The sequence below is a fragment of the Neoarius graeffei genome, chromosome 14 (genome assembly GCF_027579695.1).
Source record: "Neoarius graeffei isolate fNeoGra1 chromosome 14, fNeoGra1.pri, whole genome shotgun sequence".
In the NCBI taxonomy this organism is placed as follows: Eukaryota; Metazoa; Chordata; class Actinopteri; order Siluriformes; family Ariidae; genus Neoarius; species Neoarius graeffei.
Window position 1 is genome coordinate 54,016,992 of NC_083582.1, and position 14,593 is coordinate 54,031,584.

The 14,593-nt window shown below is 41.0% G+C and overlaps 1 protein-coding gene across 1 annotated transcript; it reads right to left on the reverse strand.

Moving 5' to 3' along the window:
• Positions 1 to 2,042: 2,042 nt before the first annotated feature.
• Positions 2,043 to 9,282, reverse strand: zgc:112285 (uncharacterized protein LOC561476 homolog). The gene is made up of 6 exons (XM_060940022.1): positions 9,013 to 9,282; positions 8,738 to 8,847; positions 8,561 to 8,655; positions 5,884 to 6,164; positions 5,548 to 5,711; positions 2,043 to 3,376 (listed from the first exon to the last, which is right to left on the reverse strand). Exons 1-6 carry the CDS (start codon positions 9,137 to 9,139, stop codon positions 3,197 to 3,199), a joined length of 957 nt encoding a protein of 318 aa, XP_060796005.1. The 5' UTR covers positions 9,140 to 9,282; the 3' UTR covers positions 2,043 to 3,196.
• Positions 9,283 to 14,593: the final 5,311 nt, after the last annotated feature.

The following is a 14,593-nucleotide window of genomic DNA, read 5'->3' on the forward strand; positions in this document are numbered from 1 at the left end:
TCTAGACTGCATGGAATTTGTTTTGAGATGTCGGTGATCACATTTCAGCCATTGTTCCTGTAATAGTTTATAAAAATCTGTTCCATTTTAATGTAATAACCTTTCAAATAAATACAAAACTGATAAGCTGTTCATTTAAAAAAATAATAATAATTAAAAAGAAATTTCTGTGCTAGCATTTAGAAGTAATTCAGGTTGGTGCTGAAAATCTACTCGGCTACCTTTGGTCTGTGATATGATCATGAATAAGAAGTTAGCTATCAAATAATACTATACTTCATCTGAGATACCATGAAAGGTTGTGGTGCTTTTTTTTTTGGGTGAACTATATAACATAATCGTGAAAAAACAAGTACATCCCATGTAAATCGTACTTTTCTCAACATACTTAAGCAAGCATTTCACTCTCTTTGATACAATGGCAACAGATAAGGTAATATACCCCAATAAACAACACATAAAATTGACATTTTGTAGTCATTTTCATGATTTAAATTTTAAAAAAAAAGTAAGGACACCCTTACGTTTATCACACGTTCAAGTCCATAAAATTAGACTCGGGTGTTCCAGATTAGGCACTGTTGATTAGAACCTCCTGCAGGTGGCGGTACAGGTGGAACCCATCTTATTTAAACCTGACATCTAGGGTCTGGTGTTCTCTTTGCTGTTGAAGTGTGTGGTGTCGCCATGCCAAGATCTAAAGAGCTCTCGAAGGACCTCAGAAAAAAGGTTGTGGATACCTATGAATCTGGCAAGGGATTAAAAAAAAAATCATTCTGCTGTCAGGAAAATCATCTACAAGTGCTGTAGATTTCAAACAACTGCCAATTTGTCCAGAACTGGCTGCTCCAGCAAATTCAGCCCCAGAGCAGACCATCTGATGCTAAAAGAAGTCTCCAAGAATCCCAAAACCTCATCACTGGATCTGTAGGGAAATCTTGCAACTGTTGGTGTGAAAGTGCATACATCTACAATCAGAAAGAGATTGGACAAATTTGACCTGCATGGGAGGCGTGCCAGGAAAAAGCCTTTGCTGTCCAAAAGGAACATTAAAGCTTGCCAATAATACATAGGCAATGCCAATATATAGGCTTGCCAATTAAGATAAAGGCAAAGACCAGGCCTTTTGGAATAATGTGCTCTGGACAGACAAATCAAAGGTAGAGTTGTTTGGCCACAGTAGGAGTACACGTGCGGTGCAGACTAAAAACGGCTTTTCGGAAGATCCTCATACCAAATGTGAAGCGTGGTGGTGGAAATGTTATGGTTTGAGGTTGCTTTGCTGCCTTAGGGACTGGGAAGCTTGCATTCATTGATTCAACTATGAATTCTGAATCATATCAAAGAGTGCTTGAGGATAATATGATGCCATCTGTTCAAAAGATGAGGTTGAACCAGAGGTGGACCTTTCAACAAGATAATGATCTTAAGCACATGAGCAAATCCACCAAGGAATGGCTCAAAAAGAAGAAATGGAGGGTGATGGAATGGCCTCGTCAAAGCCCAGATTTGAACTCCACTGAAATGTTGTGGGGAGAGTTGAAAAGGGCAGTACATGCAAGAAAACCCTCAAACATCTTGCAACTGAAGGAATTCTGTATGGAAGAGTGGTCAAACATTTTAGCAATCTGATGTCAGAGACTGATGGACGATCATGCAAAAGCCTACAAGAAGTTATTTCTCTTAAAGGGTGCAATACTAGCTTCTGAAGCCAAGGGTGTCCTTACTTTCTCCACAGAAGAATATTACATCTATTGATATTTTTGTTGAATAAATGATTGAAAGAGCTAATTTTCTTTGTTGTTTTGTTCAAGTATATCAAAAGCGTGAAATGTTTGCTTGTTTAAATATGTTGACAAAAGTCAACAATTTCCATGGGATGTACTTTTTTTTTTTCATATGACTGTAAATGTATTTCAACAAAATCTCACCGTGTTCCCGGATTGTACTCTGAATTCGCAGCAAGCCTGTGGATAAAGCAGTAATGGAAGATCAATGAATTGATATTTATATAAACTCTAGATGATGCCATTTGTGATTATTTGGAGACCGGATGTTTCAGGGAAAACCAGAATGTTTAGTGACAAGTTGAGACTTTTGTTATGCCAAAGAATAATATTTTCTTTAATGTTCCTAAAAATCATTTTGGATTGTATTTTGAACTTTTTATATACAAACCGCTAGTCCTTGCACTTTCTTTGATCAGACTGTAGTTGTACAGTAAAACCTTTGTTGGCAAATGTTTTATCCAAACAATAAGCCCGAGACCTGTCACTGGGTATATTCTCATCTCTCACCCTGTATTCCCGGATTGTACTCTGGACTCATATATATATATATATATATATATATATGGGCAGCACGGTGGTGTAGTGGTTAGCGCTGTCGCCTCACAGCAAGAAGGTCCAGGTTCGAGCCCCGTGGCCGGCGAGGGCCTTTCTGTGTGGAGTTTGCATGTTCTCCCCGTGTCCGCGTGGGTTTCCTCCGGGTGCTCCGTTTTCCCCCACAGTCCAAAGACATGCAGGTTAGGTTAACTGGTGACTCTAAATTGACCGTAGGTGTGAATGTGAGTGTGAATGGTTGTCTGTGTCTATGTGTCAGCCCTGTGATGACCTGGCGACTTGTCCAGGGTGTACCCCGCCTTTCGCCGGTAGTCAGCTGGGATAGGCTCCAGCTTGCCTGCGACCCTGTAGAAGGATAAAGCGGCTAGAGATAATGAGATGAGATGAGATATATATATATATATATATATGAGCAGATTAGTTGTGATATTTCTGATGTAGTTGTAGAGTTTACGGTTTTCCGAACAAAAAAATAAAACATGCAGTGGGCTGTGCAAATCTTAAATTACATTAATAACAATCCCAGCAGGCTGTTTTGGGTCAAATTCAAATATTTTATTGAGAATAGACACTAATACCAGCGTATTAATTAATTTGGGGATTGTATTGTGTTTTTAAAACTAGCAGAAGGTGGTAACTAAAATGCCCTTAAAGGAAGCTGGTAAGGACTTGGTAGTGGCACAGTCATTTAAGTAATGCACTGACGTGACCCACACTGCAGCAGAAACTGTGTTAATGTCAGTAGAGAACTGACTGCTCTGATGAGTGAATGTGTGGAACTAAACCCATGCCAGGTGCAAGTATTATGGTCACGCCGTATTTGTCCCAGACTTTGTGGTCACTGAAGGCAGAGATCAGTGGAAAAAGAAGTCTCTGATGCGAGTGGCCTCAATCCAGGGGATGTAAGCAGCAGTGCGAGTAAAGACACTGGGCTTATTTTCCACTGTGCAGCCGATGGGGCCAAAGCTCACTACACCATGCACCTCCCAGCGATCCTCACCCACCTGACACATCAGAGGACCACCTGAATCTCCCTGGATGGAAAAAGGGCTTTAATTTTCTGGTTAAGATTAAGATTGAAATTTTCACTGATGGTAATTGCCCATATATACAAACTAATTTTAAATATTGTGCATGTTTATTTAAAAAAAACTATATTAGTCACATCTTCATTTTTCAGAATATGCATAAATAACAAACCTACTGAAATGTCATATGTTCTAGTAAGCACCAAAATATCATATAAAAACATATACAACCCCGATTCCAAAAAAGTTGGGATAAAGTACAAATTGTAAATAAAAACGGAATGCAATGATGTGGAAGTTTCAAAATTCCATATTTTATTCAGAATAGAACATAGATGACATATCAAATGTTTAAACTGAGAAAATGTATCATTTAAAGAGAAAAATTAGGTGATTTTAAATTTCATGACAACAACACATCTCAAAAAAGTTGGGACAAGGCCATGTTTACCACTGTGAGACATCCCCTTTTCTCTTTACAACAGTCTGTAAACGTCTGGGGACTGAGGAGACAAGTTGCTCAAGGTTAGGGATAGGAATGTTAACCCGTTCTTGTCTAATGTAGGATTCTAGTTGCTCAACTGTCTTAGGTCTTTTTTGTCGTATCTTCCGTTTTATGATGTGCCAAATGTTTTCTATGGGTGAAAGATCTGGACTGCAGGCTGGCCAGTTCAGTACCCGGACCCTTCTTCTACACAGCCATGATGCTGTAATTGATGCAGTATGTGGTTTGGCATTGTCATGTTGGAAAATGCAAGGTCTTCCCTGAAAGAGACGTCGTCTGGATGGGAGCATATGTTGCTCTAGAACCTGGATATACCTTTCAGCATTGATGGTGTCTTTCCAGATGTGTAAGCTGCCCATGCCACACGCACTAATGCAACCCCATACCATCAGAGATGCAGGCTTCTGAACTGAGCACTGATAACAACTTGGGTTGTCCTTCTCCTCTTTAGTTCAAATGACACGGCGTCCCTGATTTCCATAAAGAACTTCAAATTTTGATTCGTCTGACCACAGAACAGTTTTCCACTTTGCCACAGTCCATTTTAAATGAGCCTTGGCCCAGAGAAGACGTCTGCGCTTCTGGATCATGTTTAGATACGGCTTCTTCTTTGAACTATAGAGTTTTAGCTGGCAACGGCGGATGGCACGGTGAATTGTGTTCACAGATAAAGTTCTCTGGAAATATTCCTGAGCCCATTTTGTGATTTCCAACACAGAAGCATGCCTGTATGTGATGCAGTGCCGTCTAAGGGCCCGAAGATCACGGGCACCCAGTATAGTTTTCCAGCCTTGACCCTTACGCACAGAGAGTCTTGCAGATTCTCTGAATCTTTTGATGATGATATGCACTGTAGATGATGATATGTTCAAACTCTTTGTAATTTTACACTGTCGAACTCCTTTCTGATATTGCTCCACTATTTGTCGGCGCAGAATTAGGGGGATTGGTGATCCTCTTCCCATCTTTACTTCTGAGAGCCGCTGCCACTCCAAGATGCTCTTTTTATACCCAGTCATGTTAATGACCTATTGCCAATTGACCTAATGAGTTGCAATTTGGTCCTCCAGCTGTTCCTTTTTTGTACCTTTAACTTTTCCAGCCTCTTATTGCCCCTGTCCCAACTTTTTTGAGATGTGTTGCTGTCATGAAATTTCAAATGAGCCAATATTTGGCATGAAATTTCAAAATGTCTCACTTTCGACATTTGATATGTTGTCTATGTTCTATTGTGAATACAATATCAGTTTTTGAGATTTGTAAATTATTGCATTCCGTTTTTATTTACAATTTGTACTTTGTCCCAACTTTTTTGGAATCGGGGTTGTAAAAATACCAATACAGGTATTTTTTAAATATGTTTATAGTTCTGTTTGATCAAACACAGAAAGTGGAAACATGGTAATTTGGTAGCTGTGTTTATACGGTTAAGTCCCTGCTTACTTTCTAAATGAATCCATTTCCTTATACATACTCTGGTATGTACTATATACTGTATGTGACAGTTTTAAACAAAAATATTAAATGCATAGCTGAAATGGACCTGAAATATAACCACAACGAGTTCTGTTCAGTTTTCTGAGATCTTTAATATTATTATTATTTATTTATTTTTATTAGGAGTTATTTTAATCACACTCCTTAACTCCCTGATGTCTCCTGATCTTATTACCTGGCAGGCAGCAGGAGGTCCCTCTGTGTCTCTGAATCCAGCACAGATCATGGACTCCCTCACACGGTTTCCCCAAAACTTCTTCTGCTGGCATGTTTTGTGGTCGATGATGGGCAGACGGGCCTGGTTTAGTGACTCAGCCAGTGACACATTATCTTTCCCACCTCAGATACACAAAAATATACAAAAGCAAACTTCAGTCCAACAGCTCAAAATCAACAGAGCAACCACTGTCATGATATGAAGTATTTATGGTCTGTGTTGAATACTTGCTGATTTTTTTAATGGCCTTCCTTTAATAATCTGACAGATAGTAGTAAATGAGAGGTCAGGTACCTCGTGTGTCCCCCCAGCCGGTTACCCAGCAGTAATGGCCAGGTTTTAGGTTGGTCTGCTTGCGTGGTAGGCAGGCGTAGCGGATAAAGTTGCTGGGCAGGATCTCTGTGCCTGCTTTAACCAAAGCTATGTCATAGTCCAGTTCACTGTGCACTGGGTAGTGAAAATGCTCATGTCTGTAGATTCTCTTCACAGGGAAAATACGTTCGACTGTTTCAGATTTCTTCAGCTGGTGCTTCCCCAAAACAATACGCCAATTACGTGCATCTTCAGCTTTACCCCTGTGTAATATGATATACGGTAGAGAGTAAGAACAGATCATGTCTTTCGATTACAGTGGTCCTTGAAAGTTTGTGAACCTTTTAGAATTTTCTATATTTCTGCATAAATATGACCTAAAACATCATCAGATTTTACACAAATCCTAAAAGTAGATCAAGAGAACCCAGTTAAACAAATGAGACAAAAATATTATACTTGGTCATTTATTTATTAAGGAAAATGATCCAATATTACATATCTGTGAGTGGCAAAAGTATGTGAACCTCGAGGATTAGCAATTTGAAGGTGAAATTAGAGTCAGGTGTTTTCAATCAATGGGATGACAATCAGGTGTGAGAGGGCACCCTGTTTTATTTAAAGAACAAAATCCGACCTTCACAACACGTTTGTGGAAGTGCATCATGGCACGAAAAAAGGAGATTTCTGAGGACCTCAGAAAAATCATTGTTGATGCTCATCAGACTGGAAAAGGTTACAAAACCATCTCTAAAGAGTTTGGACTCCACCAATCCACAGTCAGACAGATTGTGTACAAATGGAGGAAATTCGAGACCATTGTTACCCTCCCCAGGAGTGGTCGACCAACAAAGATCACTCTAAAAGCAAGGCGTGTAATAGTTGGAAGAGGTCACAAAGGACCCCAGGGTAACTTCTAAGCAACTGAAGGCCTCTCTCACATTGGCTAATGTTAATGTTCATGAGTCCACCATCAGAAGAACACTGAACAACAATGGTGTGCATGGCAGGGTTGTAAGGAGAAAGCCACTGCTCTCCAAAAAGAACATTGCTGCTCATCTGCAGTTTGCTAAAGATCACGTGGACAAGCCAGAAGGCTATTGGAAAAATGTTTTGTGGACGAATGAGACCAAAATAGAACTTTTTGGTTTAAATGAGAAGCGTTATGTTTGGAGAAAGGAAAACACTGCATTTCAGCATAAGAACCTTATCCCATCTGTGAAACACGATGGTGGTGGTATCATGGTTTGGGCCTGTTTTGCTGCATGTGGGCCAGGACGGCTTGCCATCATTGATGGAACAATGAATTCTGAATTATACCAGTGAACTTTAAAGGAAAATATCAGGACATCTGTCCATGAATTGAATCTCAAGAGAAGGTGGGTCATGCAGCAAGACAATGACTCTAAGCACACAAGTCGTTCTATCAAAGAATGATTAAAGAAGAATAAAGTTAATGTTTTGGAATGGCCAAGTCAAAGTCCTGACCTTAATCCAATCGAAATGTTGTGGAAGGACCTAAAGCAAGCAGTTCATATGAGGAAACCCACCAACATCCCAGAGTTGAAGTTGTTCTGTACGGAGGAATGGGCTAAAATTCCTCCAAGCCGGTGTGCAGGACTGATCAACAGTTACCACAAACATTTAGTTGCAGTTATTGCTGCACAAGGGGGTCACACCAGATACTGAAACAAAGGTTCACATACTTTTGCCGCTCACAGATATATAACATTGGATCATCTCATCTCATCTCATTATCTCTAGCCGCTTTATCCTGTTCTACAGGGTCGCAGGCAAGCTGGAGCCTATCCCAGCTGACTACGGGCGAAAGGCGGGGTACACCCTGGACAAGTCGCCAGGTCATCACAGGGCTGACACATAGACACAGACAATCATTCACACCTACAGTCAATTTAGAGTCGCCAGTTAACCTAACCTGCATGTCTTTGGACCGTGGGGGAAACCGGAGCACCCGGAGGAAACCCACGCGGACACGGGAGAACATGCAAACTCTGCACAGAAAGGCCCTCGCCGGCCACGGGGCTCGAACCCGGACCTTCTTGCTGTGAGGCGACAGCGCTAACCACTACACCACCGTGCCACCCACATTGGATCATTTTCCTCAATAAATAAATGACCAAGTATAATATTTTTGTCTTATTTGTTTAACCGGGTTCTCCTGATCTACTTTTAGGACTTATGCAAAATCTGATGTTGTTTTAGGTCATATTTATGCAGAAATATAGAAAATTCTAAAGGGTTCACAAACTTTCAAGCACCACTGTATGTGCCAGTCATGGCTCATCATGGGGCTTTCAGACCAGCAGTGGGTGACTTACTAATATACTTATTTTGCTTATTACTAGTACTTCTATCTGGATAAAACGTTAATTACTAAGATTGAATTTCTATTTTGAAACTGTAGAAATTAGAACATGTTCATTGACTATACAGTATTAATCACAAGTCAGTCTTTAAGTCTTCAGAATATACATGAATATTAAACTGGGCAGATAACAAAAAAGCTTTTATTTACTCTCATGATGTAAATCAAACTGTTTTACTTTCATGACCTCGTACTGATCCCCACTGTACTGTCAGGTTACTCTTTCTCGTGTAGTAAATTCAATGTGTTTCAGAACACTTAGCTAATTCTTACTTCTGGAAGCAGTGGGCTGCAGTGAGCACCCAGTTTTTGTGGATCAGGGTCCCACCACACACATGGACATAGTGCTTGCTGCCTCTAGGACGAACCTATAGAGTGTGACAGATTGCACATTATAGTCTTATTTAAATTATGTCTTGATGATTTTTAGATACCTCAAACGCCACTCACCTGCAGTGAAACCTGCCATGGCCATGAGTGGGGTCTGGCTTCATTGCCTAATACAATGCGTTCTGTAGTGTGTGGTTTGAAGTGAGCCAGGCCACAATCTTTGGGCCAGTCTACAGATATAACAAAACAGTTCCTAATTTTAACCGAACTGCATTTAGAGGGTGAGTACCAGAACGCCAGGTAATAAAGTGAACACAATGTAGAAACTGTTTATGTTTTTGTATTATTTTAAGGTAGCATACAACTTAATGTAATATCATAACTTCACAGCTCACCCAGGTGGAGGATTTTGTGCTGCTGGAGACGGCTGGGGATGAAGGCATGGGTGTAAGTTGTCTCCAGTGTAAGACCCAGCAAAATCAGCAGCACACACTGTAACAAAAAGCTCCTCTCTGCCATCATCCACAGTTAAATTAACAGTGTATTGCTCTCGAGATCCACCATTTATACCATACCAAGGGCAGAGGCTGCACATTGTGCTGGTTCCACCCCTCTGTACCTGAACAAAAAGATTCTACAATACACCCCCATACTGGATTGTTCTGGTGAGGCACAAGGGGCTTTTGTAGCTGCCTGACTCTAGAGCAGCATGAGCGTTCCATCAGCACTTTCAAAAAATGATACTCTACCACTACAGGGCAAAACAACTTACCCAGAATACTTTTCACTTCCTCCTGCCAGTCACACCATGCCATTGGATCAGAAGATCTGGTGACTTCCAAATGATCACATGATATTCAAATACAAAGCCAAATCAGGAACCTAAACTCACATGCCTATTCTTACACAGTTTCCCTAAAATGGTGTAGAGCAAAGGTCAGTATATGGTGCGATAAGAACATTCAAGTTAAGAACAATTGTATTTCTGCGAATCTTTTGGTAAATTGGTTGAAATTATAACACACTGAATCCAAGAATCCAAACACACTGAGTCATATGATGATGACCATGATGGCCAGTGATACAAATTGTTCTTGAACACTGCAAAAAAATGATATCTTAGCAAGTGAAAATATCTTCTCATCTCATTATCTGTAGCCGCTTTATCCTGTTCTACAGGGTCGCAGACAAGCTGGAGCCTATCCCAGCTGACTACGGGCGAAAGGCGGGGTACACCCTGGACAAGTCGCCAGGTCATCACAGGGCTGACACATAGACACAGACAACCACTCACATTCACACCTACGGTCAATTTAGAGTCACCAGTTAACCTAACCTGCATGTCTTTGGACTGTGGGGGAAACCGGAGCACCCGGAGGAAACCCACGCGGACACGGGGAGAACATGCAAACTCCGCACAAAAAGGCCCTCGCCGGCCACGGGGCTCGAACCCGGACCTTCTTGCTGTGAGGCGACAGCGCTAACCACTACACCACCGTGCCGCCTCGCAAGTGAAAATATCTTGAAAATAGTTGAAACGATCTAGCATTTCCTATTAGAAGAATACAAGACACCAATTCTGAGATTACTAAACCTAGTTCTCAATTGCAACCAACTTATTTTAAGATGTCTTATCAAGTAAAAATATCTGTCCATGCAGCAAGATAATTTCACTAGTATTAAGTAACTTTCTCCTCAAATTCAGTTTTCAATTTTTTGTAGTGAACATACAGTATATCAGGTTTTGGTAGTATAAACGTGACAGGGGTTTTTGGTCAAATGCATTATTTTTCCATCCATTATCCATAACTGCTTATCCTGTACAGAGTTACAGGCAAGCTGGAGCCTATCCCAGCTGACTATGGACAAGAGGCAGGGTACACCCTGGACAAGTCACCAGATCATTGCAGGGCTGACATACAGAGACAACCAACCATTCACACCTACGGTCAATTTAGAGCCACCAATTAGCCTAACCTGCATGTCTTTGGACTGTGGGGGAAACCGGAGCACCCGGAGGAAACCCACACAGACATGCAAACTCCACACAGAAAGGCCCCCATCGGCCATTGGGCTTGAATCCAGAACCTTCTTGCTGTGACACACCAGTGCAAACCACTACACCACCATGCCACCTTGCATTATATTTAAGAATACATAATCTCTAAACTTTATTTTATAGTATAAAGTGCTGTACCTGCAGACAAGATGCTACAGTGGAGCTCATGTTCTGTATTATTAATCTCTGGTTCTCACTGATGTACACAGAGTTTAGCAAGGTTGAGGACTACGGCGTTACCTAAAGAGAACTTTGGGGGGGGTACCTTCTATAAAAATTCTAAAGCTATTAATAAGAGGTCACTTTGTGGATGTGAATATTTTTTTCTGTGTATAAAAATACCATGTGTTCAATGATTTTTGCATACAGTGATTAAAGTGATATATACCATAACCCCTTCAGACATAATGTGTACAATTGTACACATGAAGTTCCATAGCATGAAGTTCCATAGCACTTTTCCTTGTGTCTGAAGGGGATAAATAGTGAAGCTTGGGCATAATTTGATTGAATACTTTGGCACTGTTATAATTTAATAGGACATGTATTAGGACGGTAGCACGGTGGTGTAGTGGTTAGCACTGTCGCCTCACAGCAAGAAGGTCCGGGTTCGAGCCCCGTGACCGGCGAGGGCCTTTCTGTGTGGAGTTTGCATGTTCTCCCCATGTCTGCGTGGGTTTCCTCCGGGTGCTCCGGTTTCCCCCACAGTCCAAAGACATGCAGGTTAGGTTAACTGGTGACTCTAAATTGACCGTAGGTGTGTGAGTGTGAATGGTTGTCTGTGTCTATTGCCGCTTTTCCACTACAAACGCGGCTGAGTTGGGCTGAGCTGTGCGGTGCTGAGTCGAGCTGAGTGGGGCTATTGAAGTTGCATTTCGACTACAACCGCGCTGAACCGTGCTGGCTGGAAGTGGGTGGACACATTGGGTGGAGTTAGCGAAAGTGGGTGGATGTCACGTGATGTCGTTAAGCAGCGCAAACAGTGACATCAGTGATCTTTTAAGCGGTAGTCTCACGACCCGGATAGTAAACAATAAACATGGAGGACATGGAGTCGTTAGTGTTGCTGGTCTTGGTGCTGTGGCTTGTTGTCACCGACAACGCCAACAGATACTGGCAAGAGCGTATAGATGAGGCGAGGCGCATAAGGCTTCAGAAATTCTCGTAATTCGTAATTCTTCTTCTTCCGGGTTTATGGTGTTTACAGATCCCAGCATGCTCGCGGGGCGTGTGTGGGCATGTGAGGACACTCCTCCTCACCAATCAGTGCACAGGGGAGTGTCTGCTCACGCCCCCAGCCTCACTCGGCTCGCTTTGGCTCGCTTCAGCCCCACTTCAAAATGGTGCGAGTTTTAGGGGCTAAGCAGGGCTGAAGCAAGCTGAGTCGTGCTGTTCTTAGATAGTCGAAACGCGAGCCGTGTCGGGCCAAAGTGAGCTGAAGCGAGCTGAAGTGAGCTGAAAAAGGGTAATGGAAAAGGGCCACAAGTGTCAGCCCTGTGATGACCTGGAGACTTGTCCAGGGTGTGTCCCGCCTTTCACCCGTAGTCAGCTGGGATAGGCTCCAGCTTGCCTGCGACCCTGTAGAACAGGATAAAGCGGCTAGAGATAATGAGATGAGATGAGATGAGATGTATTAGGACTATGCTGTCACTTGGCAAGTGATATCTGTATACCACAATAACCACTACATGTGAAAAATCTATGTGGAAAATGTGTGAAACGTATAGGAAGTGTCTAAAAATCATGTGTAAAATTCAACAATGACTTATGTGATGTTCTGAGATTTCTGTCTATGTCATGTTGATGATGTCATAAGTGCTAAGAGCAGTGATGAAAGCAATGAGCTATTGATGGATTCAAATCCTGACAATACCAAGAATTCACTGTTGGGTCCTTGAACAAGACCATTAAGCCTCAATTGCTCACTTGTATTCATTTTCAGCTGTAATTTGCTTTGGATAAAACCGACAGCCAAATGATGTAAACGTATATGTCTAGACACGAACTAGGGTCTCTGCGCTGCTGATGTGGCATTCACGGTGCTGCACGAGCAAGCTGCTCCTCATCATACAACAATCACACCACAAACACAGTGAGACGAGGTGCTCCAGTACTGTCAATACCAGAGAATGTGCCTGATCATCCAAACACTCAAAATGTCAGTGAAAGGACAATGGAAATACTCAGAGCATTTTACCAGAACAATATGCACCAAGTTTAACAGGAACATCATCTGCTCTCTCTCTCTCTCTCTCTCTCTCTCGCTTTTCTCTGTAATGTTTCATGCATAAACAAACATGCTCTTTCAACATGTAAAGACAACCACATCTGCTTTTGTATGCCATGCCACATTGGCATGTATTTTATGTACTCTGAACAAAAGAATCAGCACTTAGGATTCATTTTTTCAAACAATTTATTGTTGCATTTATTCAGACAAAAGCTATCGTTAACATTTCCATTATGTGACGTATATTAAAATCACTTTTATAAGACCTTTTTACGTAATTATTATCTATTGACAGTAAATCACAATGTTGTGGTCTAAAGAAAGGTATGATTTGCTTTGGCAAAATAATAAAGCTGTGAGTGCACTCAGAGTTTTGACCAGAATTGGTAAAATACACGTACACACAATACACACAAGTACATTTTCATCAGTGACCTGTTATAGCTTTTCACCACACAATTTACAGACGCATAATTGGTTCCACAATTAATGCTTCAGTTTACATGTCCCTTGAGCCTAGAGAGTATGAAAATTGTATCATTAAGTAAGCTGACGTTAGAATCTAAAAGTTGAGGCTAATCCCATAATCGTGTCAGTTATGTATAATGTTTAAGTACAATACTGACTAAATAAATTTGGTCTGTCAAGCAGGTGTGTTTTCCAAAATGAAAAATCTAAAAAGTATTTTAAAATATTGAAACTTTTAGTAATTTAATAATCTAAAGAGCTGAAGAGAGAAGAAGCCTTTATTCATCACATATACATTAGAGCAAAGTGAAATTCTTTGCCTTTAACCCATCTAAAGCAGTGAAACACACACACACACACAGAGTGGTGGGCAGCTGTGTAGTTGGGGGTTAGGTGCCTTGCTCAAGGGCACTTCAGTCATGGATATAGAGGGAGGGGAAAGTGCTGTTCATTCACTCCCCACCCACCCACCCACCCACTCATCCATCCATCCATCCATCCATCCATTTTCCTGCTGGTCCAGGGAATTGAACCAGTGACCTTTTGGTCCCAAAACTGCTTCTCTAACCTTTAGGCCATGGCTCCTCCCCCCTTTTTTTTTAAAGAACAGAGAGATTGGTTATTACAGGAGCACACTATTGAGAATAGAAACAAGGAAATCAGCAGACATGATTTGCAGTATTTTTGCTTCTAAGCAATTTAGCTACAATGTCTCATTACTTCAAAAAAATAATAACATAATGTTTTTATGTTCCCTAACAGTATAAAAATTACCAATATATCACCACCATCTTATCATTACAACCTTATGTTAGGTGTGCAATGAAGTATGTACATAATTTAATGTATCCCTGCTAGCAGTTATAATGTAAAGCATAATAGATACCATAATCTTATTTGTTCTTTTAAAACACAAATACTAAATTGAATCAATTACTCATAATCTGTACGTTACAATAAAGTCTTGATTGTGAACTTGTAACTGTAAATGTGAAAATGCCCTTTAGTAAAGGCATACAGGATATTATATACAACAATGCCAAGAGCAAGCTGAGTTTTTGTGATATAGCCAATTGCCTTATGAAGTTATCCATTTTTTCCCAAATACATTTACCAGGTCGAGATTTGACTCAGGTACATTGCATGTGTGTATGTTATTTCAAGTATTGCCTTAAAGTTGTTCCTGAGTGTAGAAGTCCAGAATATTAATCTTGCCTCT